Source organism: Esox lucius, chromosome 19, assembly GCF_011004845.1.
Source record: "Esox lucius isolate fEsoLuc1 chromosome 19, fEsoLuc1.pri, whole genome shotgun sequence".
Taxonomy (NCBI): Eukaryota; Metazoa; Chordata; class Actinopteri; order Esociformes; family Esocidae; genus Esox; species Esox lucius.
Genome location: NC_047587.1, coordinates 39,167,261 through 39,192,299, shown reverse-complemented (window position 1 = coordinate 39,192,299; position 25,039 = coordinate 39,167,261). Strand labels below are relative to the sequence as shown.

The 25,039-nt window shown below is 42.1% G+C and overlaps 1 protein-coding gene across 1 annotated transcript; it reads right to left on the bottom strand.

Annotated features, from left to right (window-relative positions):
* On the bottom strand, positions 1 to 12,702 carry oaz2a (ornithine decarboxylase antizyme 2a). Its single transcript, XM_010884319.4, is given in 6 exon segments — positions 1 to 1,099; positions 1,684 to 1,769; positions 2,685 to 2,857; positions 4,525 to 4,605; positions 4,607 to 4,673; positions 12,470 to 12,702. Coding segments are annotated over 6 exon segments (648 nt in total). The 5' UTR covers positions 12,580 to 12,702; the 3' UTR covers positions 1 to 968.
* Between the last annotated feature and the right edge of the window lie 12,337 nt (positions 12,703 to 25,039).

Here is a 25,039-nt window from a genome sequence, read left to right as displayed (position 1 = left end):
TGAATTCCTGCCAAACAAATTTTTTTCTCAAACAGGTTGAATTGGACACATTCAGGTAGGCCCCATCCGTTTTGAGTCATTCATTTTGACAAACTGACAAAACAATGTGTCCATTAGAAACCTGGTTCGACACAGCGTTATGCAATAAAGGATTTGTTTAGCTGAATGAACACACTGCTGCACTCATACTTTTCTCTCCGGGTGAGTCTAACACTATCACACCGTAGTGATGTTTCTGAATCAGAATCAGGCGTGGACATGCGTCAGCCCAAAGAGCCGAGCTGGTGAAGCACTCCTAGGAATGATGCCTTGACACGCCTAAACGTTTCATTACACACAAATACAGATGCAGTGAATGCGGTCGTAACACAAAGATTAGTTATGTACTTGTCATATGATAGACAAAACAACCAGCAAAACAAGTGATTCATTCAACCAGACCCAAGCAAATATCTCAGGATAATTCCCTTTGCGTTGCCATATCTACTAAACAAGCCCTGCTTTGTACAGAAACAACATGTACATGAAAGACCCAAGTCAGGATCCTTGATATTCGGTGCAAGCTGTCAGAGGGGAGATATGCAGTTTTTTCGAGCACCAACCACCCCAAAGTTTTCAAGTTGGCTTGTCGAGGGAAGCAAAGAAATGCAGGCGGCCAAACTGAAAGGGTGATGAGAAAACAAGATTTGGGACCAATCGGGTGATAACTCGGTCCAAGTTCAACCCCTTCCCGCTACACCGTTGCGCTCATCAGGGGCGGCTGCATCACCACGGAGATCCTGGCATCAGCGAGCAGCATTCTCGTCTAATTTAGAGTCTACAAAATTGGGACAACCTAGTCATTGATGGTTGGTGGTTTGGAACTTTGGGGTTAGGGAGAGGACACGGTTTGACATTGGGGAAAGAAAGGCATCTGGCGAAAAGGGTTCTGTGGGGAAGGGAAGATGGGCGATTTCACAACGTTCCCGTCACTCCTCATCAGAGCTGCTGTTTTCCAGAGAGTAAGCCATGAAGACCAGGTCCGACCGGGCTGGCACCAGAGGGTTGCCCGGCTTCACCACCTCAAAGCCAATGTAGTGGAAAGCCTTGATAATGGATACTGTTCAGAGAGAGCAAGAAAGAATTAAGTGTGAAAAAAGAAAGATCAGACAGAGGAGTGTTGATGAATGCAGCAGATTCAGGTCAGGATAGGCAAGAGGTGTGGCTGTTCTGCCTTGGGCACAAGATTAAAGAAGCATCTAATCTGGCACTTCCAATAGAGATGCTTAAAAGCTACAGTAGTGGATATCAAATGTAATGTTGTTCTTTTCATGAATACTTCCCATGGTTTTAAAGGAACTGCAGTCCTTGATTTCAAATGTTTCAGTGTTAACTGCTAACTGGGGCAGCCCATGGTATATTATATGGATTCAAATTAGCATGTTATTTCTAATCACAAATTCTGAGTCCATTAAAGATGCATTGTCCCCTTTTTTAATCTAGCCTCATAAACTATGGATAACTGTAAATGCAAGAGCCCAAACTAGCAAGTAATTAAATTGGAAAACTGACCATTTCCCATAAAACATTCATGGTCTTAACACTCCCATTTGACCTGCCATGCTTTGATCGAACACAAGGGCATAATCTGAACGCTTTAGGCAGAACAAACAGAAAACACTGAGGAAAATGTGGCACACTTACATCGATCCTCTCTGGCTTTATCGAACCACAGGAACACATAGTTTACTTTCAGCTTTTCCTCCGCAAACTCCAGCAAGCTGGTAAGTCTGGATGGAACAAAAGAAAAAAAGAGAGAACTATAAAAGAAAGAACATGACAGCGAAGTTATTGATTAAGAAATAGAACAAGGGGGAGACAGAGGGAAACATATGACGCACCGTGGGTTTTTACATAAGAGTGTTGACTTACATAACACTGCAGTGCCATCTGAATGAGCTCTGTGGCTTTGGAGGAGCCATTGAATCAATGTTGTGGAAGGACACTACTGATGTGCCAAGGTGATACCGAGCTGACACTCATGGCATATTAAATGACGATGCAACATACACAGGCTCCATCTTAATTTGAGCCGGTTTCACTGAATTGCTGCTGCTAATCCTGCATTACAAGGAATTGACAAGCACTATGTGGATTTGATTACATCTGCATCTTTTGTGGGGGTTCATGCATTTTTCATTAAGGTAAATCCAGTGTGATATTTTAAACCTAAAATAAACCAGATTTGGGTTTCCAGCTATCGCAGGTAAACTCCAGAAACCAAAGAATGATCTTCTTAAGATCCAAGACCTATAAAGGCTCTCCTATCATGGTACATTTCTATTAAAAAGAAAAGTGGACCGGAGAACCATATAATAGGTTCACCAACATAAACTAAGGAACTAATCATAAAAACTATAATGCAGTGAAGTTGTTTTTAGCAGGGCATTATAACAGGTAACTTCCATGATGAGCTACATGGGCTTCAACTAGAAAGCCAGATGTCCTTAGGCTATACTTCATGTGGTCAGAGTTTAACTTGCATGTGAGATGAGTAACCTAACAGTTCATTGGCCTTTCTGTCACGGGTTGCCTGCAGGCGTGCTGGTCCGTCTTAACGAGGGGTATGCGTCTCAGGGTTGCATGTGACACCCCCGTGTTTGTCTGTCTGTATGGGTCAGTCTCAGGGGTCAGTCTCAGCTCACCCCTCTTTGCTTCCCTCTGCCAGTGCCCCGGCGGGGATTTCCAGAAACAGGCTGTCTGAAGCGAGGGCTGTTTCCCAGCAGGCTGTGCGGCGCTCGCTCAGCTGGTAGTGGAAGATCAGGATGGGGTGCGTCCCATTGACAGGAGGGGCCTGTGTTACTGTCAACCTCTCGTCCTATAAGAGAAGGACAATAAGGTAAATTCCCTAAAAGTTGTGTGCTTGCAGCAAACAAATCTACTCAGAATCACTAATTCACTAATTCCATCTACACAAACTCAGGAAAGACAGAATACACATCTGTGAAATTGACATACTGTTATATTGACATACATACATACATATAAAGGGGTGTTAAGCATATACAATGATCGCATTTCATGACAGAAACCAGATGGTAATGAGTACTTAATATTCAGTAGTTCATTCCAGGTGAAAGAAATTAGCTTTTTTGTCACATTCCAGAAATCAACAAACACATAAAACACAGAAGCAGCTTCCAAAACACAGTTCTGTTGCTGCCTCACTGGGCGCCAACAGCAGTTAATTTTTTTCCACATAGAGCTCATTTCAGACAACAACAGTATGCTTGGTGTTTTCAAAAGACTGGCGGTTAGACTACTGTATGTGATGTCCAGGAAGTTCTCCAGACCTTTAAAGAATGCATTCCACTTATTTTAACAACTCAGTTGAGTTTCCACAAAATATTTGAGGTAAGACTTATTTCAGCATCGGTCAATTAAATTGGGCGCAGAATATGAGCTCTATCTGCTTTGATACAGAATGTGTTTCATGTCGCTCCTCTTCCTAATAAATCAAACATTGAAGTCATTTAGCAGAAGCTCTAATCCAAAGTGACTTCCAGCGAGGACTGCATACATGTTTAGACTTTTATAAACATACAGGCCCCGCCCGCTGGAATTGAACCCACAACCCTGGTGTTGTGAGCGCCATGCTTGGCCGACTGAGCTCTCTCTCCCCCCTGTAGCGGGTGCCTAATAAAACAGTACGTAACAGTAGACCGTGTAGGCGGCTGCCAGCCATCTGCTGTCAATGAAAGGCCTCTTTCTTTCATCTGACAGTCGGGCGAGGATGTTGATATCACAGGTGTGACTGATCGGTCTGACCTGCTTAACCCCCCCCCCCCCCCCCCGAGACATCACATGTCTGGGGAACAGGCAGGTATGTGTGTGAGTGGGAGTCAGGTGCGAATACACTACTGGGAACGTGCCACACTTGCTAGAGCCCCATTTCTCTGGTGGGTAAGCACACTTAGTTTAAAAAAAATGTCTGAATTAAGATCATATTCAAATATTTGTATGCACAGTACATCAAAGCTAGAGAATAAATAAAGTGCTATATTTTACGAGCTAAATTGACTGAGAAGTTTTAAGATATATTATTTAGCTGGTAGTTCCGACCTATTTTAGATGTTTCTAGTATGGCAATGAACTATAGAACAGTAATGACTTGCACTGCCGTTTTGGACAAAATACGCTGGTTATTTATTTCTCAGTCCAGTTTCTAAACGCTGACGTGGGCCGATCAGGGTCAGAGGACGTGGGTGTCATATACACCAGGTTCTCTCAGCATGAATACTTCAATGATTTCTTCTGAAATACATTTCCTCCATCCCAATTCCTTGTGACATCCAATTCTCCATTATGGCCTTGCATCTTTGCAGCAACTCTCTGGCGTTTCCATAAATCACTGAATGACATCCTGCATCATTCAGTATCACGTAAGACGATGCGGGGCAAGCGCAGAATGGGATCAGTGAACATGTAGTGATCGGTGGCGCCATGCGATTCGCAGGAAATGTAGAGCGGGTCATCGGGTCTCACCTTGTGTAGTAGCACGCCCGGAGTTTGATCCCTTCCAGTCCCTCGCCCACCCGGGATCTTCAAGTGTGGGTGAGGGGCATCAGGAACACCACAGAGGCCCTGGAGCCTGGTGCCTGGAACAGTGGAGCCAGGAGGCCACTAACGAAGAGCTGCGGAAAGAAGGGGGGGAAGGACATTCATTACCATGTCACAGGATACAAGAAACCCAAAGCAGGAGAACTTGACTAATTGGTTTAGAGGGTATGACAAGCAATCTAGGTACGTTCAAGATGAATGCTTCCATTTTTATGTTTTAGGATGCATTTAGGATTTGCCTATAGTCATTCACCAGGCAGGTGTCGTTGGACAGCTGTTAAATTTGTAGAAGAAGCTACAAGTACATTTGTTGAGTTAAATGTCTGTACAGTTTTTGTTTGATGAGGATTATTATGGGGTGAATTCAGTGTTCCAACATTATGAACAGATCTGCAGTTAAATGTCGGGGGGTACCTAACCTTTCTGAGATACCGTTACAATAGCACTAAGTGGTGTAATAAAGACAGTGGGACAACCCACATGCCTCTTGGTTGCTACTCTGCACGGACATTTATCATTTTATTACACCAAATGGAAGTGGACGGCTAATGAAAACCAGGGGAACCAAGCACTCAATTAATGAAAGTGCCCGGATCTCAGTAGATTGATGTATTTCATTGGTTGCCATTAAACCAGGCAGCTTGTTGCGTCACTGGCCCTTTGCGCGCCTGACCTTAGTGCTAATCAAGTGCTGTTCCACAAATAGCACGAAATAGCAGCGCCTCTGTAACAACACCTTCTAGAGCCAAATGTAGAATGCGACAATTAGGTGTTCAAAAGTCATGGTGTGCCATCAAAACTAAATCGAATCGCAGCAACCTCAACCTATAATGTGGCAGACAAAGTCATAAAGAACTAATTGACTTCCAGCAGTCTGAACTGAAAAGTTAACTCTGCCCCCTGTCTCTGAGCAGTTCATGTTCATCAACATATAGCAGTTCTTACCAAGAACAGATTGGCCTATTTTTTTTTGTTACATCTAATCAGGGCTTGAATAACAGTGCATGGTGCCATAGCATGCTGAGGCATTGCTTTATTAAAGGGTATTTCGCAAACAAACAGCCCTTTTTGAAATGCTCATGTTTGATGATCGTTGGGTACGGAATCACATTGGTAATGACCCGCTTCTTTGGCTCCATGATTTCCATGCTTTTCTAGCCCAATTACTATTCTCAAGTAAGTTCCAAAATGTATTCCCCACAGATTGCATATGCACAATCCGTAACCTCTTTGAACATCCATTTCACTCCAACAATTCTAGCCTTCTTTTTTGCCTTTACGTTTTTCATTGTTCTGGGATTTTACAGCTATTTAAACAGAGTCATTCAGCAGCCAAATGAGCCAGCTCTACAAAAACAATCGGAATGCTTATACTTGTCATTGTCTGCGGATCTGCTCAACTTCCTGTAAATATATCACACTCTAGTAGCTAATGAGTTCAGTACATTCACAGTCAGTACCTTGAGCTTCAAGACAGGCATTTAAAATATTAATCAATAGGGAAGATTGGATTTTTTAATAGATTAATATTTCTTTCACAATATATTGTAGAATTTTGACAGTATTGCTTTTTATATTTTCCTTTGCTGGGTGGCTGTATCTGCATAAAAAAACTATTCAAAGCTTTTACTCCTGCTTGATCTAAGCCAATTTGTTTTAAGCCTGCTTATTTCCACGACTGTTCTAATTCATTTTCTCATGGCCTTCTGAAGCAGATATTCCGTGCAATATATTTAGAACATTGACTCGCAACACAATCACAATAGGGAGTAGCAATACTATATCTACTGCAAGAATTGCAATGTAATCCAATTGTGAGGTCCCTGGCAATTCCAAGTCAGTAAATCTCAGGCCTTTCTACTAGAATCAATATCACTGTCCCTGACCTAAACCATAAACAATGTAGATGATTACAGTTTCAGAGTTGGCCAACTCTCAACATATCCAGTCCTGCAAATGTTTGAGTTGCAATTATTTTAAATGGTGTTTTAGAGCTGGTATGGATTAAATACACACATTTACTGCAGCTCTTCGTGAAGTCAGTTGTCTATGCCAGAGGTTCTAAAACACCTGTCCTCAGCCATGTATTTGACTTTAAAGCAAAGCAGGATGAGGTATTTGAAAGCTACAACCAAAGTGCAAAACATTCAGGTGGGGTCACCGAGGAAAGGTTTGAGAAGCACTGTTCTATGTTATATGGAGAAGTTGTATCTTCAAAGCAGTTATAATAATCAAGCACTTGAAATCTTGCCACACCACGATTGGCCTTGAAACGCTGTAAGACCAGCCTCATACCAATGGCAGAGGAAGAAATGCACCGTAGAGAGAGATAAAGAGGATCAGACTTGTGGTGGAAACGCATGCATCACAAACAAGCGCATGATCTGTAAACACCACTGTAAATAGCCCCGCTGAGGCCTAGGAACACGTCTCTGGTGTTTTGGAGTTACAGCCCAGTCGCAAGGAATAACTCACACTCCCGATGGGGCTTACAGAAACTTTGAGGGCGGTCACATTCACTCTGGAAACCGCCTCTCTCTGTGTGTGTCTGACTGACTGACTGTCTGACTGGTTAGCCATGTGTTTTCAGTATATAAAAAATAAAAATAGTGACTTCCTCATCTTGTTAGCAACTTTCAGTGGTATAAAATCAAATCAAACCAGTTTGCAGGAGTTACCCGGGGAAAGGTTGAGCGGTATTACCAAGTGGCCGGTCAGATTTTTCATCCATAAATGTTTTCCATCCAAAATGTGCAGGGCAAATTTAGCTGCGTAACACATTCTTTGGGCGTATCCCAGGGACTTGGTGTGTTACTTGGATAGGTTCATTTGTTGTTATGACTAGACACATGATCACTCCTGCGTGTCACGAGAAGATTCCAAAAGTTCCAGGAAGGTCACAGCTCCCGAAAATGTTTTGGTCACTCAGCCTTCTTGGTCCTGCCAAAAACGGACTCACATTCCTCTTCATGGCTGCCAAGTTAATCGGCTGCAGGGAAGACTACGCGTGCCTTCGGAAAACAAGTTATCTGGGTTCGTTATTCAGCAACAGCAGCCAAATTATTCCACAGGCAGCTCTTGGGGGAAGAGCTGTGGTTTGGGCTGCCCTGGCAACCAGGCAGGTAGCCCCTGACGACTCAATCGGCATAGCGACGAAACTACCCTTGAAGCATGAAAGGAGCAGTGGAAAACACTCATTATGCTAACTAAGATGGAGTCATTATTTCACCAGCACGGTCCTGGCCTTTTTTACCTGACACAGCCAACCCACTCACAAATGGAATTTCACCCGTAACAGCACCAGTGTTGAGCTAATGTTGTTTCCATAACATTATTAGGCCAAATTAGCACGACACAGGGAAAGAGGATTTGGTACAGTAAGGGTGCCGCACTTTTTTTCTTTCACTGGAACAAGGAACACAGGGAGGAAAATGGCTTATGTTAAGCAGGACAGGCAATAAGGCCAAGGTTGTTTTAGTGGACTGGCAGAAAGATCCGGTACCTTTTTCCATTCCCTTTTATAGCAAAGTGCCTCGCTGGAGACGCCAACTTGTTGTGAAAGTCAACACTCTCTCCCACTGACATTCAGATCCAGTCCCCCACTACTCCCTCCCTCTGACATTCAGATCCAGTCCCCCACTACTCCCTCCCTCTGACATTCAGATCCAGTCCCCCACTACTCCCTCCCTCTGACATTCAGATCCAGTCCCCCACTACTCCCTCCCTCTGACATTCAGCTCCAGTCCCCCACTACTCCCTCCCTCTGACATTCAGCTCCAGTCCCCCACTACTCCCTCCCTCTGACATTCAGCTCCAGTCCCCCACTACTCCCTCCCTCTGACATTCAGCTCCAGTCCCCCACTACTCTCTCCCACTGACATTCAGCTCCAGTCCCCCACTACTCCCTCCCTCTGACATTCAGATCCAGTCCCAAACTACTCGCTCCCACTGACATTCAGCTCCAGTCCCCCACTACTCCCTCCCTCTGACATTCAGATCCAGTCCCCCACTACTCCCTCCCTCTGACATTCAGATCCAGTCCCCCACTACTCCCTCCCTCTGACATTCAGATCCAGTCCCCCACTACTCCCTCCCTCTGACATTCAGATCCAGTCCCCCACTACTCCCTCCCTCTGACATTCAGCTCCAGTCCCCCACTACTCCCTCCCTCTGACATTCAGCTCCAGTCCCCCACTACTCCCTCCCTCTGACATTCAGCTCCAGTCCCCCACTACTCTCTCCCACTGACATTCAGCTCCAGTCCCCCACTACTCTCTCCCACTGACATTCAGCTCCAGTCCCCCACTACTCTCTCCGACTGACATTCAGCTCCAGTCCCCCACTACTCTCTCCGACTGACATTCAGCTCCAGTCCCCCACTACTCTCTCCGACTGACATTCAGCTCCAGTCCCCCACTACTCTCGCCGACTGACATTCAGCTCCAGTCCCCCACTACTCTCTCCGACTGACATTCAGCTCCAGTCCCCCACTACTCTCTCCCTCTGACATTCAGATCCAGTCCCCCACTACTCTCTCCCACTGACATTCAGATCCAGTCACCCATTGCTCTCTCCCTCTGACATTCAGATCCAGTCCCCCACTGCTCTCCCCCTCTGACATTCACATCAAATCCTCTACTACATTTCTCCTCTCTCTAGCAAATATCCATGGACCCTGCCAGCATGCCCAGGGGTCACAGGTCATCCTCAAAGGGCAATGTCGTCAGGTTTTCAAAGAGTGCTAGGCTGAATAACCAGGCGAAATATGTAAGAACGCGGGCAGACGTGTATATTAACCCCAGTCTACCAGAGAGCATTGGCAAGCACACACACACAGCCAAACATCCTTTCACACTACTGTAAATATTTTGTATAAGTCCTGAAGCAGCAGCTGTGACCTAGCCTGCCTCATTGCCATAGTGGTGAAGCATTGCTCATGTCTGTGTGGTGGGCCAGGCGCCGAAACGACAGCATGCTAACTGCGTCATGCACCATGTATTCTCCCGAGACTTGTGATAGGGGAGAGATTGCGAGAGAGGCATAAATCACCAGAACTCAGACAGCTTTAAGAGACGCTGCATTAACATTTGTGCAACTCTAATAGAGTACAGTGCAATGAGAAAGCCCTGTATGTCTTCAACAAATACTGTAATATGGCCTGCTAAAGGTGTCGGTTCAAATATCATGACTTCTGCAGTTTTGAAACCTGTTTCTTCCTGTATATTTTTCATTAGTATTTTTTGTAACCCATTTCTCATCCCTTCCCAAGTTTCATCATATTCAGGTGTATCTAAGTCCCTGTCTCATCACACAAACTTCCAATAAATGCAGGAGAGTTAAAGATTGTGGAAAACCTTCCTCCCACGCATTAGTGCAGAGCCGTTATGCTCCTCCCCCCACATAAATTCTCATCCAACCAGGAAGTCAAGTCAAAGTGTGAGGGCACACTTTATCCTTTGACCACATCCAAGGAATGCCATGCTGCAAAACAGGATACTGTTGCCTTGTCTGTCCTCCAGGAAGGGCATTACAGACTAGCTCAGGCCAAACCACCTCTTATTTGGGTGCCTTATCATCTAATCAGTTTACGGATGAAACCTGATATTTCTCATTTAGAACAATTGTATAACTGTATATATAACCATATATAATGTACATGTACCAAATGGATAAACAAATCATTCCTTTACAGGAAACAGACGATTACCATTAACTGGATGGTTAAGGTTTTAAGTGTTGGCACAATGAAATAGGAGTTCTGGAACCTGAGCTGCGTGTGCTCAGACCCTCATATGAAGCCCATGTGACTTGGCTCTTGGTCACAGCACTGCAGCTTTGTTAAATGTGCTGGGACAGAAACAGGAAGAGGCCATGTGACCCTTCGGCCTCTATGTCACTGCCAAAATGCACAAAGTCACGTTGCCCCCACCTACAAACACACCTAACTTTGTTAGGACAACAGAAAACAGACACCAAAATCAACAACCTCCTGCTAAAAGTCTGGCATAAAGGGGTGTTAGTCATCTTAGTTTACAGTATTGGTGGTTTATCGATACCATGTTGAAAGAATTGAACACGTAATTACTTCCAAAGTTTGTACATTAGGCTAGGATTCGTCAATGACTTATTGACTGTTAGCGCCGTGACCTACCCGGAAATTCATGGAATGTTCACAATTTGTATTGGTCAATGTGAGATTCCATGTCAGTCATTGTTTAAGTAGCTGCCAATGACCTGCTTTACTATAGTTCATACAACAACCCTAAAAACTCCCATCCTGAGCCACTAGATGCATGGGCTTTCTGTTTACAGGCATAAACATCCCACCTCATTTATGCTTAAACTTAGATTTTCGAGAATGCTGTGTATTGTATGAAGGGTTTTACCCAAGGGCTTAACCCAGGGAGTTAGACAGTTTGGTTTTATCATAACAAACAGTTGGTTGGGAGCGCATCATGACCGTGGGCCACAACAGTGTCATTAACTAGCCTGAACCGGCTACTTACATCACCTTTTATATAACCGCTTCCATAATCCACTTCATCAAGTTGCATTCAGGATGCCATCTTAGGAACCAACAGTGCAGCACTAGTCGATCCCTTGAGGGGATCAGTGTACTGTACAGCCTCATCTGATCTATTCAAAGTGTTCCCCAGTCGCTCTTCTTAATCGTATTAGAGTACTTGAGAGTAAGATGTCCCAAGTAAGTTGTAGCTCTGTTGGAAGTAGTACGTCTGGATTCAATTCCCCATGAGGAGCCCAGTACAAAAATGCATGCACTCACTACAGTAATTCTGAAAGAGCACCTGCAAAAAATTTACGTAAACACACTATTAAAAACCATTCCTCTTAGATTTTCAGTGGTGTTTCAGCCATAAGCTAACTTAAGCTAGTCCAGCCCTTGGGGCTTGGTCTGTTATGTAATCGCGTTTGCCTTTGTGATGGTTTGTAGGTCAGCTGATGCCTTTTGCTGACAGTGTGATAGACTCACAATCGATGTGCTGCACATCAGCTAATGAACAGACCCTGTGCTTAACTGCACACGCCAATCTGTCATCGTGCCCGTGAGCAAGACACTTAATTGCTCCCATGAGTCGTTTTGGATAAGACGGTGTGCTAAAAATGCATCCCTGAGAAATACACAGATCTGCTTGTCTAATGAGGATGGACAACTGAAAGAATACTCTAAAAGGATATCATTATAGATGTGTCAAGTAATGGTGTGTGAGTCAAGGAGAATACGTTTCGACTGCACTATAGCTAGGCAACCCTGTCGAAAGCTGAATTTCCCATTTAATTAATGTATAGTCGAAGTAGGCACAAAGTGCCATGAGAACAAATGTTCAGGGCAACGGGACAGACTACAATAAAAACAACAAGTCTATTTATATTTTAGGTTTCCATTTTTATATTAAATAGATAAAGGCCTATGTTTTGTTGAATTTGATTTCAGTAAATGTATACGCTTAGTGCTCAAGCCAATAAGCAGTAAAACATAGTATGTGGTCTAGGGTTATGCATACAAATACAGAGGTACACATTCTGTGCATTCAGCAGATTTTTTATGGTATGTGCCAAGTATGTGATACTTATTGAAGGTCTAGATCTATTTTACATGCATATTCTTACTATACATTAATTACATGTTCTGAATACAAATATAGTCGAGATGCAGAGAATGAAAGCAATAAATAATAATGGTAATACAGATAAAATATGTTTATCAGGCTACTGTGTTATTATGAAAATGTTCTTTTTAGGGCAAAATTAAAGTATTAAGATTTAAAATCAATTGTTAGATCAGCAAATGTCTAAATCTCAAAAAAAATAGTATACATGTATTTACAAGATTCTGTAATTCAATGCCTACCTTTCCTCGGTATTCAGCATGATACCGTCGAGGAAATCGAAAACTTTATGTCCTTTCTGACAACCAAAGCAATGACTATTTAACAGAAGCTCCACGGAGAAGTGCACCATCCGTAATAGAAAATCTGAATTAGAGTGAACTCCGATGCGGCTGCAGCTATAGAATAAGGCTTAAATTCGCATACAGCGTAGCCGTATACACCTCTTCTGCATCCACTTCAGAATTTACGCTGGAGAGGGGCTATTTATATTCCAATCCACACGACCCATTGAATCATGGGTATTTCAAATGAGGAAGTAACGTGCTAGCTGGACTGTGGGTGCGTTCCAGGTAAATAAATTGTGTACAGTCCTGTACTTCTTTCAAACGTATGGCTTGCTGCAGCCACATGCATTTCCTTAAATTTATTAGTTATTGTTTATAAGCAACGACCACTTTTTTTTAAACACATTTTATTTAGTCAATAGTAATTATTCTAAAAAATACATTAAACTTGCTTGCCATAATATGTACAATGAGGGTGTACCTGGAGAATTACAGAATGGGTCATATAGCTTTTACACAAGTGTGTGTCTGTAGAAACTACTCGTAACAATCATAACATGTTATTTACACCACAGAATGCATTATATCTGACCAAAGCCTGGGCTCTATTCCCTTTATAGGTAGTAGAGGGAATAGATCCCAGGCTTTGGTTAGAAGCAGTGCACTATAAAGGGGAATAGAGCCCCGGCTTTGGTCAGAAGTAGTGCACTGTAAAGGGAATAGAGCCCCGGCTTTGGTCAGAAGTAGTGCACTGTAAAGGGAATAGAGCCCAGGCTTTGGTCAGAAGTAGTACACTGTAAAGGGAATAGAGCCCCGGCTTTGGTCAGAAGTAGTGCACTGTAAAGGGAATAGAGCCCCGGCTTTGGTCAAAAGTAGTGCACTGTAAAGGGAATAGAGCCCCAGCTTTGGTCAGAAGTAGTGCACTGTAAAGGGAATAGAGCCCAGGCTTTGGTCAGAAGTAGTGCACTGTAAAGGGAATAGAGCCCAGGCTTTGGTCAGAAGTAGTGCACTGTAAAGGGAATAGAGCCCAGGCTTTGGACAGAGGTAGTGCACTGTAAAGGGAATTGAACTGAGTACTGGAATGGAGTGAAATACTGTCCTAAGAATACTCTGCTATGTGTCTTATTCCACAGCAACGTAACACTGCAAGGTGATCTATTTGGCTACTAATGTGTACACTCCACTTTTTCCAGAAACCGATCAGATACACGTGATTAGTTAGATTTCCCCCACTTCAGATCCATACAAATCTAGGTCACACAACTGAGGCTTTGGGACAACAGCTTGCAGCACTTGAACTTGAAACCTTGCAGCATTCTGTCAAATTATCTGTTTAAACTAAGGTGTTTACCACTTGTCCTGTTTATCACTTGTCCTTTTTGACACTTGTCCTGTTTACCACTTGTCCTGTTTGACAATTGTCCTGTTTGACACTAGTCTGGTTTGACACCTGTCCTGTTTACTACTTGTCCTGTTTACCACTTGTCCTTTTTGACACCTGTCCTGTTTACCACTTGTCCTGTTTACCACTTGTCCTTTTTGACACTTGTCCTTTTTGACACCTGTCCTGTTTACCACTTGTCCTTTTTGACACTTGTCCTTTTTGACACTTGTCCTGTTTACCACTTGTCCGGTTTGACACTTGTCCTTTTTGACACTTGTCCTGTTTGACACTTGTCCTTTTTGACACTTGTCCTTTTTGACACTTGTCCTGTTTACCACTTGTCCTTTTTGAAACTTGTCCTTTTTGACACTTGTCCTGTTTACCACTTGTCCGGTTTGACACTTGTCCTTTTTGACACTTGTCCTGTTTGACACTTGTCCTGTTTGACACCTGTCCTGTTTACCACTTGTCCTGTTTGACACTTGCTTAAGGCTTCAAGATGGGAAATGTTCCCAGAATTTTTTTTTACTTGTGTAGACATTGTGAATTTGTCTAGACGTTGTTACTCAATATTTTGCTTCTAGGTTTCCAATATTAGATAGACGGAGACAGATCTGTTTTTGATGTTGTTGCAATTCATGACTGTGAAATCTTGAACTCTTAATTATCCATATTATATTGTTCTTCACAGATGATGTAATCAAATAATTCTTAATGTTTTCAAAGCAGAGTAATTTACTTTAGGTACCCTATAAGGTGATAAAGCTGTAACAAAATACTACTGTAGCTCAAATCTCAGCTAAATCCAGTGTAGTCTTACAGAACAGACTGACCTTCTCAACCCTGTGGGGTCACAGAATTATACATGAGATGGCTGGTGAAAAATAAAACTATTCTCACATTTCAGCTTCTGTACCAGTCTCAACCCTTCGCAGTGTGGACTGCCACTGCTAGGCCAATATTTATTTGTCCTCTGTTCCCCTCCCATTGAAAACTGACCCTTTTCAGTGCATTACCTTCTGACCTTCTGGACGAAAGAACTGCACAATGTGGGGAATAGGGTTTAATTTAGAACACTGACGATTTTCCTCCCCCTCCAGTGGGGATGAAATATTCATCAGCTCTACATGGAGAACAAAGCCTGGAAGATTTAAGCAAAAGGAGTTCTTGCGCCTGCTTTTACCAGATGGAGAGGTTAGATAAGAGAACATGAAAACGAAATCTTGGCCATAGAGCCTGCATGGGACATTCTAAGGAAAGCAATTGCAGAGAAGAGGTGGTAGCGAAACAACAGTGTGGGATTCATTCTGTGAAGTGATAGCTCTGATCCATACGAGGACCACTGTTCTGTCTACCAGTTGTGTTTGAATTTTCAGCAAAATGTCATGACATCACGTGACAATGTTAGGGTTAGATTTAGGAATAACATTTATTGGGGTTAGGGTTAGAGCTTAGGGAAAATAGTTTTTTAATGAACAAAATAAATGTTGGTCCTGAAAAGATAGTTCAGAGTTGCGTGTTGGTTGTGAGTGAGTAAGATACCGGCCTATCCCATCGCTTCACATTCCCTGGACAGTCTCCTTGATCTAATTAAAGTGTCCATTGTATCTCTTCCCCTCTGGCGCTCTTCGTCGGTATGTCCGGGAAATGTATATTTACTGGGCCAGGTAATCACAACAAACATTGAGTGCGGTAGAAGTGAATTGCACGCTGGTTTGATTGTCCTGATTGTATAACGGGATGACACTGGCAGGGACCCACTACAGGGATGTTGGACTACGTGTTCCACTTCCAAGGATGTTTGATTTAGGGGCGAAGTTCTGGAACAAACTCAGAATCCAAATCCTCCGTTTTGTTCTAAAACGCATTTGATGTGCTCACTCTCCCCCTTCTCCTATCTCCCTGTCTGTTATTCTCCCCCTCTCTCCTATCTCCCTGTCTGTCATTCTCCCCCTCTCTCCTATCTCCCTGTCTGTCATTCTCCCCCTCTCTCCTATCTCCCTGTCTGTTATTCTCCCCCTCTCTCCTATCTCCCTGTCTGTCATTCTCCCACTCTCTCCTATCTCCCTGTCTGTCATTCTCCCACTTTCTCCTATCTCCCTGTCTGTCATTCTCTCCCTCTCTCCTATCTCCCTGTCTGTCATTCTCTCCCTCTCTCCTATCTCCCTGTCTGTCATTCTCTCCCTCTCTCCTATCTCCCTGTCTGTCATTCTCTCCCTCTCTCCTATCTCCCTGTCTGTTATTCTCCCACTCTCTCCTATCTCCCTGTCTGTCATTCTCTCCCCTTCTCCTATCTCCCTGTCTGTTATTCTCCCCCTCTCTCCTATCTCCCTGTCTGTTATTCTCCCCCTCTCTCCTATCTCCCTGTCTGTTATTCTCCCCCTCTCTCCTTCCCTCTCTCCTCTCTCTCTCCCGTCCCCCTCCATCCCTTTCTCCTATCTCCCTGTCTGTCATTCTCTCACTCTCTCTCTCCTTCCAACTTTCTTTGATAGATTTTCTTTTACATTTTACATTCTTCTCTCTGATTTGTTTGCTTTGGAAGAGTTAGATTTTTTCCACGTCTCATTAAATACAATGTCAGTATCCTAGTATTCCGTCCATGTTTGGGAAAATATTTGAAACATCCCACACATCATTGTTGTTAAACCTTTGAACCTTTAAAAAACATTTGGATTCAACCGTCAATTGTATATGACAAGACGGAAAACGTGGTATTAACCCTCAATCATCTTTTTTGAGAATGTTTTTTTGCCTGTTTTGGGGAGGATTTTTGAGCTCATGAGCAAGGCCGTTGTTGGGTAAAAAAATTTATCTGTTCACGCTCTCTAGGCATCAGGCTGTTGGGATTAGACAGCTGGCCCCAGAACTTTTGTATCTGTTAATGCTGACCTTTCAATGGAGATCCAGTACAGAGCTAACTACCTTCTGGCTAATGAATTCCCAAACACTGTCACTGCCTCAAGTCACTTCCTCAAGAGAAAGTGCCCTTGGCTGAAATTAACACCTTATGCTGATTGTGTGGCAGGAATGAGGCCCAAGTGGGTTTACCTCAGGGTGTCCATACACATTAGTTTTCAATCCTAGTGTGGACTAGAAAAATCCCCTAATCCTAGACTCAATAACCTAACCTATATGCCTATACCTGACAAACCTTCAGCTCTAAACCATTCCCCAAATGCTTCAAACTTACACCAATTCTGACACCAACATGAATTGTGATACCCCAAACCTTATCCCTAAGCCAGAAATAATGTATTTCTTTTGGTATAGCAGTTAAACACCTTGTTTTCCTTGTGAGTAGTAAAACCAAAATTGTACAGAGACACACAGACAGGCACAAAGCATTACTAAGGCTAGTCCCCAACAACGTACCTAAATAGGTACATGTTGTTTAGACGTTCTGAATTAGGTAAGCAACATTATATCATCAGGAACTAAATGCTTAACTGTAAGCCAACAGTAAGCTGATGCTATATTAGTACTTATAGCCTGGTAATAATGTATTGTACAGCTCAGCTGGCAGAGCACAGTGTTTCCAACAACAAGGTTGCAGGTTTGATTCCTGTGGGGGACCAAAAGGGTAAAAAAAAATATATATATATATATATGTACACACTACTGCACCAAAGTCGTTTTAGATGTGAGCATTAGCTAAATGATTAAAATGTAAATAAGATTAATTATTCATATATGCCCTGGCAGCATACACATGCATGAATAAGTAAGAATTCAGTGACGTGTTGTTTAAAGCAAATTTAAATAATCTCTAGAGAAGGATGTGAATTTCCGTAAGGCTTCACTGAGCCTTAAGGAAGACAGTAAAAAGTTGCAGCAATGTGCTTAGCGCATGTGACCACTGACTTCCCAAGGGGAGCGGGGCGATCCATGCCGCCGCATTCTGTCAAGGCCTGTGATGTTCCGGCCTGTTGCACATCTGGCTACTGACTCACCCACCGCCTGTGGAACCAAGGTGCTCTTCCTATCTGGGGAAAAAAACCTGGCCCTTGTTTCACTGCTTTGTTATGTAATCCCCCTCCCCTTTTCTCCCTGGTCCAATAGAAAATGCTAGACCACTCAGGCACAAACACACACGCAATAAAATGCCGAATCAAGACAGAACCCACTCAAGGGTTCACGCATTACAGTGAAATGCATATTTAACAGGACTATGTAACCCGGCCGGCATCGATATACTTCTAAGGCTGAGGCCCACATTTGTGGAAATAAGGTCCAGACCCATTTCTTAATGCTTTAGTGACATTCATCATGCAGCATTGTGATAAAAATGTTAAGGGTTTCAAAGGAGAGAGAACAATTATGTTTGTGGTTTGAACGTCTGTTGTTATAAACAAATTAGGCAGTTTCACAACGAAGGATTCAAACATTCAAGTCGCATTCTGGGTTCTGAAGCATTTACAGATTCATAACATCATACGAATTGCAAATAGGAGAAAAAGCACCAGTTTTAAAACTAATGAGAATAAGCTTTAGAGCATCACTTCAAAGGTCCTGTCAAAACCTTGAATGACAGGGCCTCCTAAATGGGTATGAGGACAGCTGTCAGCCTGTCATGGACTCTTGTTGTATGGTACTACTTCCTTAGCACAGACCCAGGGTAAACATTTACTGGACTCTAAGTGGCAAAGGCATGACTATTGTGATGAGAACAGACTCTGGATCAGTTCCCAGGGGAGACTCCGGCATGGAGCTTGTTTATGGTATTGCATTACCTTCTCTACCTCCAGTTCACACATTGCTCTCAGTTGACTTCGCTGGGAATTGCTTATGCAGGGATTGCTTTCAGACACAGAGCTATATTGTATGTTGACATTTACAAAGATCTTTCCATGTAATTGTTGCATGAACGTTGAAATATAATTGGTTTTGCTAATGTCTTCAAAGTCAAAGAATTTAGTGGGCGAGAGTAGGGTAAGATGAGCCAGCTGGTAAGTTTACCCACCCCTGTGTCTAGACAACTGTAACAGATATTTGCCACTCTAAAAATCTGTGGGGCAAGATGAGTCAAAGGCTCTGGGGTCAGTCGATCCAATGGTTCACTCTGGTGTATTAAAAATTATTACAATATAAAACTGCATACCTGACCATTTATTTCTTATTTTAATTATTGTAGAAAAGCCACAAAACATTTGTACATCTGTGATGTGTATCTGTCATTGCATAATGTATTATCACAGATGTCATGAGACATTAGCACTATCATTTCTAACACAGACATTTTACCTAAAAGATAGGTTACGCTGGCTGGCTTTACAACATTTGGATCTTGGAACAAATAGATGATTTGATTGGTTTATGTTTTCTTTGAAATTATTGAAATATGACTGATAATCTGCAGTAATAAAAAGTATGTGATGTGAGTTTCCAGTAGTTGAGATTCATATTTTATGAATTCGTTTTTATCCTTTACACATTGGTTAGTGTCCCTTAGATTGGATAATTACCATGATTTAACTGAAGGGTTGTTTCACCTCCTACAAATATTACAACATCCTGATAGATAAAACTTTATCTAGTTGTTTTTACATTTCTAAAAGTTACCTTCAAGGAAATAAGCAAGACTGTTTGGAAAGGGAGAATGAATTATTATATTATATTTGAATAAAAAATTATTAATAAATTGTGTTTCGGTTTTTATTTGAATTAAAAGGATTGGTCAACTTACCCCTAACCTGGGGCAAGTTTAGCCGCAGGTATAATTTTTTAGCAATCATATTTTCAAGCCCTTTGTCATAAGTGTATTGTTGTCTTTTCACCTGACAAGGGAAGTCCTGAAATAAAGGTAGATATATAAGATTTATTTCTGACCCTTTCTCCCCAAAGCTGTGGGACTACTAAAGTAAAATTTGACTCAACCCCACTCTCCCCTACTTTTTTCCCAAAGAATATTTACTTTAAAAAGTTTTTTTATTGATATCACAATTAAAAGTAGTTAAAATCATACCCAAAATCTAAATGTTGACCAGGAGTATGCGTCCAGTGAGACAGAGGGGAAAATGGAGAGAGATGACAAGCCAGCACATTCTGCCTCAACAAAAAAACGGCAAGTGAGAATAAAAGTTTGGAGCCTGTCCAAAACGAAGTGCTTGAAAATGTTCATGATTGTAGTCCATGCCTAGCAGTACAGCTGAGTCATTGTGCCCAGAAGTTTGAATCCTGGTCACAATGACAGTGCTGAAGGCAACACCTGCAATCTCAATTTTGGTTGTTGGCTAAGTAATATGTTTTCCCCAAACGTCTATGTGCATATACTTCCTGTTGAAGCCAGCAGTATTAAACCCCAAAGACGCAGCGTAAAATGTAAATAAAAACAGAATGCAATGATGAGCAAATCATTTAAACCCTATATTCAATAGGAAATAGTAAAGATAATACATATCAAATGTGGAAACTGAGAAATTTTATTGTTTCTTAAAAGAAATATATACACTCACCTAAAGGATTATTAAGAAGGAACACCATACTAATAATGTGTTTGACCCCCTTTCGCCTTCAGAACTGCCTTAATTCTACGTGGCATTGATTCAACAAGGTGCTGAAAGCATTTTTTAGAAATGTTGGCCCATATTGATAGGATAGCATCTTGCAGTTGATGGAGATTTGTGGGATGCACATCCAGGACACGAAGCTCCCGTTCCACCACATCCCAAAGATGCTCTATTGGGTTGAGATCTGGTGACTGTGGGGGCCATTTCAGTACAGTGAACTCATTGTCATGTTCAAGAAACCAATTTGAAATTAATTGAGCTTTGTGACATGGTGCATTATCCTGTTGGAAGTGGTAACAAGGCATGATGGATCCATGTTCTCATTCTGTTTACGCCAAATTCTGACTCTACCATCTGAATGTCTCAACAGAAATCGAGACTCATCAGACCAGGCAACATTCTTCCAGTCTTCAACAGTCCAATTTTGGTGAGCTCGTGCAAATTGTAGCCTCTTTTTCCTATTTGTAGAGATGAGTGGTACCCGGTGGGGTCTTCTGCTGTTGTAGCCCATCCGCATCAAGGTTGTGCGTGTTGTGGCTTCACAAATGCTTTGCTGCATACCTCGGTTGTAACGAGTGGTTATTTCAGTCCAAGTTGCACTTCTATCAGCTTGAATCAGTCAGCCCATTCTTCTCTGACCTTTAGCATCAACAAGGCATTTTCGCCCACAGGACTGCTGCATACTGGATGTTTTTCCCTTTTCACACCATTCTTTGTAAACCCTAGAAATGGTTGTGTGTGAAAATCCCAGTAACTGAGCAGATTGTGAAATACTCAGACCGGCCCGTCTGGCACCAACAACCATGCCACCCTCAAAATTGCTTAAATCACCTTTCTTTCCCCATTCTTACATTCAGTTTGGAGTTCAGGAGATTGTCTTGACCAGGACCACACCCCTAAATGCATTGAAGCAACTGCCATGTGATTGGTTGATTAGATAATTGCATTAATGAGAAATTGAACAGGTGTTCCTAATAATCCTTTAGGTGAGTGTATATAAACAAGATCCAGAACCGCTGCCAACCTCTCTGGGCCCAAGCTCAAAACTGTCCTGTGTCTGATAAATCAAAATGTGAAATGTCCTACAGACTTAAAAGGAGGGGGACTATCCAGCTTGTTATCAGTGCACAGTTCAAAAGCCAGCATCCCTGATGATAGGGGTGCATTATTGCACATGACATGGGTGACTTGCACAGTTGTGAAGGCACCATTAATGCTGAACATTATACACAGGTTTTGGAGCAACATATGCTGCTATCCTGACAACGTCTTTTTCAGGGAAGGCCTTGCATATTTCAGCAACACAATGCCAAACCACGTTCTACACATATTCAAAAATACAACAGAGGAGACCCCGAACTCTTGAGCAGCTGAAATCCTGTATCAAGTAAGAATGGGAATACATTTAATTTTCAAAACTAAAGCAAGTAGTCTCCTCTGTTCCCAAATGATTACAAAGTATTGTTAGAAGACTTGATGGAACACAGTGGTAAACATGCCCCAGAAATGTGTTTTTGGCATCAAATTCAAAAACACAAGGGCATCAAAAACATGGCCCTGTCCCAACGTTTTTGGCATCAAATTCAAATGGACATATATTTTTCCAAAAACAATATAAATTCTCAGTATAACGTTTGATATGTTGTCTTTGTACTATTCTTAATTAAATATAGGGATAAATGATTTGCACCTCATTGCATTCTGTTTTTATTAACATTTTACGCAGAATTCCAACCTTTTGGGAAACGGGGTTGCATAAGATGGCTTAGATATGTATTGGAGGACAGGTGTCCACCTTCAACCTTCCCAAACCAGCTATGAAATTGTTTGCGATGAGACACGGCCATTATCACAAATTGGAAATATGGAAAATTGGGAGGGGCAAAAATGGAAGTAAAACAAATTATAACAAGAAAAGCTGTATTTCCCATAATTCCTTAGTGTGAACCAAAAATTGGCATGTGTTCCATAACTTTATTTAGCATTCCCATCCTCACACTCACATCCTCATTCTAGTTGAAACTCTATTTTAGAAGAAACCTACACATGGTCATTGTGGCATTTTCCCATAGCAGAAAAGGAGCTAATGATGACCAGAACTTGTCTTTCCCTGCAGCTTCCATCACCCTCCCTGTTTGTTGGCCTAAATTGGCCTTGCAGTGCTCTCTGAATGATCTGGAGGCCTTCGTCAACTTCCTGTTTCGAGCCCTCTGCGAGCAGTAAAGGTGAAGGAAGTGCAGGGGGTCGTGGGAACTCGCTCAATGCCACAACCATCCCGGCAAAAGCTCTTTCCAGAAAACAACACCATTCTCTGAAAAAAAGCTGCACAAAAAAAGAAAAATCCCAGAGGAAGCTTGATAACAATGAAGTTTTAGGTCAAACCAAGGCACTGTAGTGATCTTGGGTGGGAACCCAGAGCCTGCAGCACTATGATACTGTGCTGTAGCCTGGCCTACATCTGTTTCTCTAGCCATTCAGGCTCATTGACAAAAAAATAAACCCAAGTTCCCACGGTGACCATTCCCACGGTAGCTGCAGGTCTTCCTATTTACTTGTCATGTTGATCTGCTTCCTCCCGGACTGGGCAGAGACGCAGTACAAAAATGGATTGTATGTTTGTCTTTTCTTATCTTGTTCTAAGTTGGATTTGGCCCTGTTTGACTGTTGGATTTGACTGTTGGATTTGGCCCTGTTTGACTGTTGGATTTGACTGTTGGATTTGGCCCTGTTTGACTGTTGGATTTGACTGTTGGATTTGGCCCTGTTTGACTTACGTTTTCTATTTGTCTGGATTTTGCTGTTCATTGAGTTGAAACTAAGAGCTATGGACTGACAAGAGGACATAGATTTAAAAAAAATAGCCATGAACTGTCATTTTGGGTTCACTCAAATTCTGAGCAGAACCTACGTTAACCTTATTTGAACAATTCTGAAGCAACAACACATGATTGCTGACAATTTACACCAACACAGTGAAATAAACCAGAGTTAGATATACAGATATTGATTTTGCTATAAGTATTTGTGTCCCGGTCAACTGGTAGACTTCAGACTCTACAATGCATTTATGCACTGCAATTGTGATACAACATATAGCTTTGGTGAGTTTATGTGCACAAAAACAACCATTAATATCGGTAATTAACCATTATTCCTTGTGAGAGTTAACGAGGTACAACACAGAATTCGATACCCAGATCCTAATCCAGCCCCTGTGCCCTACAAACATGCTCAGAGTCCTTCATGGTCACATGTTGCTGAAACTCAGAGGACGATTTCCACAGACTGTTTAGGGGGTTAATAAACACATACAATTTGACTTAAATTATGCAATTCACTTGTATCCACTAATAAAACCAGCATGACATTCTAATTTACAAATCCCTCCTATCTTTTAAGAAGAAATAAACCTCATCAGTAATTGAAAATGTAGACTTGTTTAGAAGTCAAGTCACAAAATCCGATATTAATTAGTTATGGCTATCCATACTTTTGTGTGAAATGGTGCAAGCTCAAAAATAACACGATGCCTTATGGGATTCCACTCTGCTTGTGGAAGCTGCATCGTTGCACACACTCAAAAGGGGCAAGTGGAAGTTGTTATTAGCTCCTACACCCTTGACAAATTTCGTTACCTCAGCTTTGGGAAGCGTGCAAATGGTGTAGGCACAAATGGATGTGGTGAGGTTAGAGTGGATGACGGAGGAGTTATTTTTGGATTTGGCATCAGACAACCTGATTCCTCGAAAGTCTTTTCAATCACGGCTTGAAAAAGACCAAATTAAGAGATGAGCCTACCACCTCTCCCGGGAAGCCTTGCATTTCTAATCTAGGATTCATCGCACTTGGATGTCTAAAGGGCCAACATGGTACTTAACCTAACGTTCCCTTTTGGTCAGTTACTCGGTACAGCTAAATGGGTTTAAGTCCAATCCTTCCCAATGCTAACTCTGAGGATATTAGCCACAACCTCGGGACCACCAAGACCCCCCCCCCCCCCCCATATATATTTTTTATTATATATTGTATTGGCTGGTCACCGCCTGTGCCGTCCTTTGCCGTCTTTGTTATTGTTGTTTGTTTATGTCAAGCCTGGTAAAAATGTCAGTCTTGGAATTAAAGTATCTTTATGTAAGTCACCTGTGTGCCTGTGTACTGCTACCCGCAAGAACCATGACAAATATGCATTAATCCTTCATATTATTACTCATATTATCCACATAATAGTGAAGATATCAAAACTATGAAAAAAGACCTGGAATCATGTATCAACCAAATAATTTTAAACAGATCAGAATACATTTAATATAGTAGATTCTTCAGTAGCCCCCCTTTGCCTTGATGACAATTTTGCAAAATGTGTGCATTCTCAATTTCTGAATTGCATTAGTAGTTGTTTAATTTCTTTAATTTCTTAATGCGTTTAAGACATTCAGTTGCGTTGTGACCAGGTAGTGTTGGTATATAGAAAACCATCATAATGTTGGTTCTGTTGAAGTCCATGTTATGGGAAGAACAGTTCAAATAAGCTAAAAGAAACAGCAGTCCATGATGACAGGTCAGTCAATCTGCAATATTATATATATTTTTCAAGTACAGTCTCACAAAACTATCAAGCGTTATGATGAAACAGGA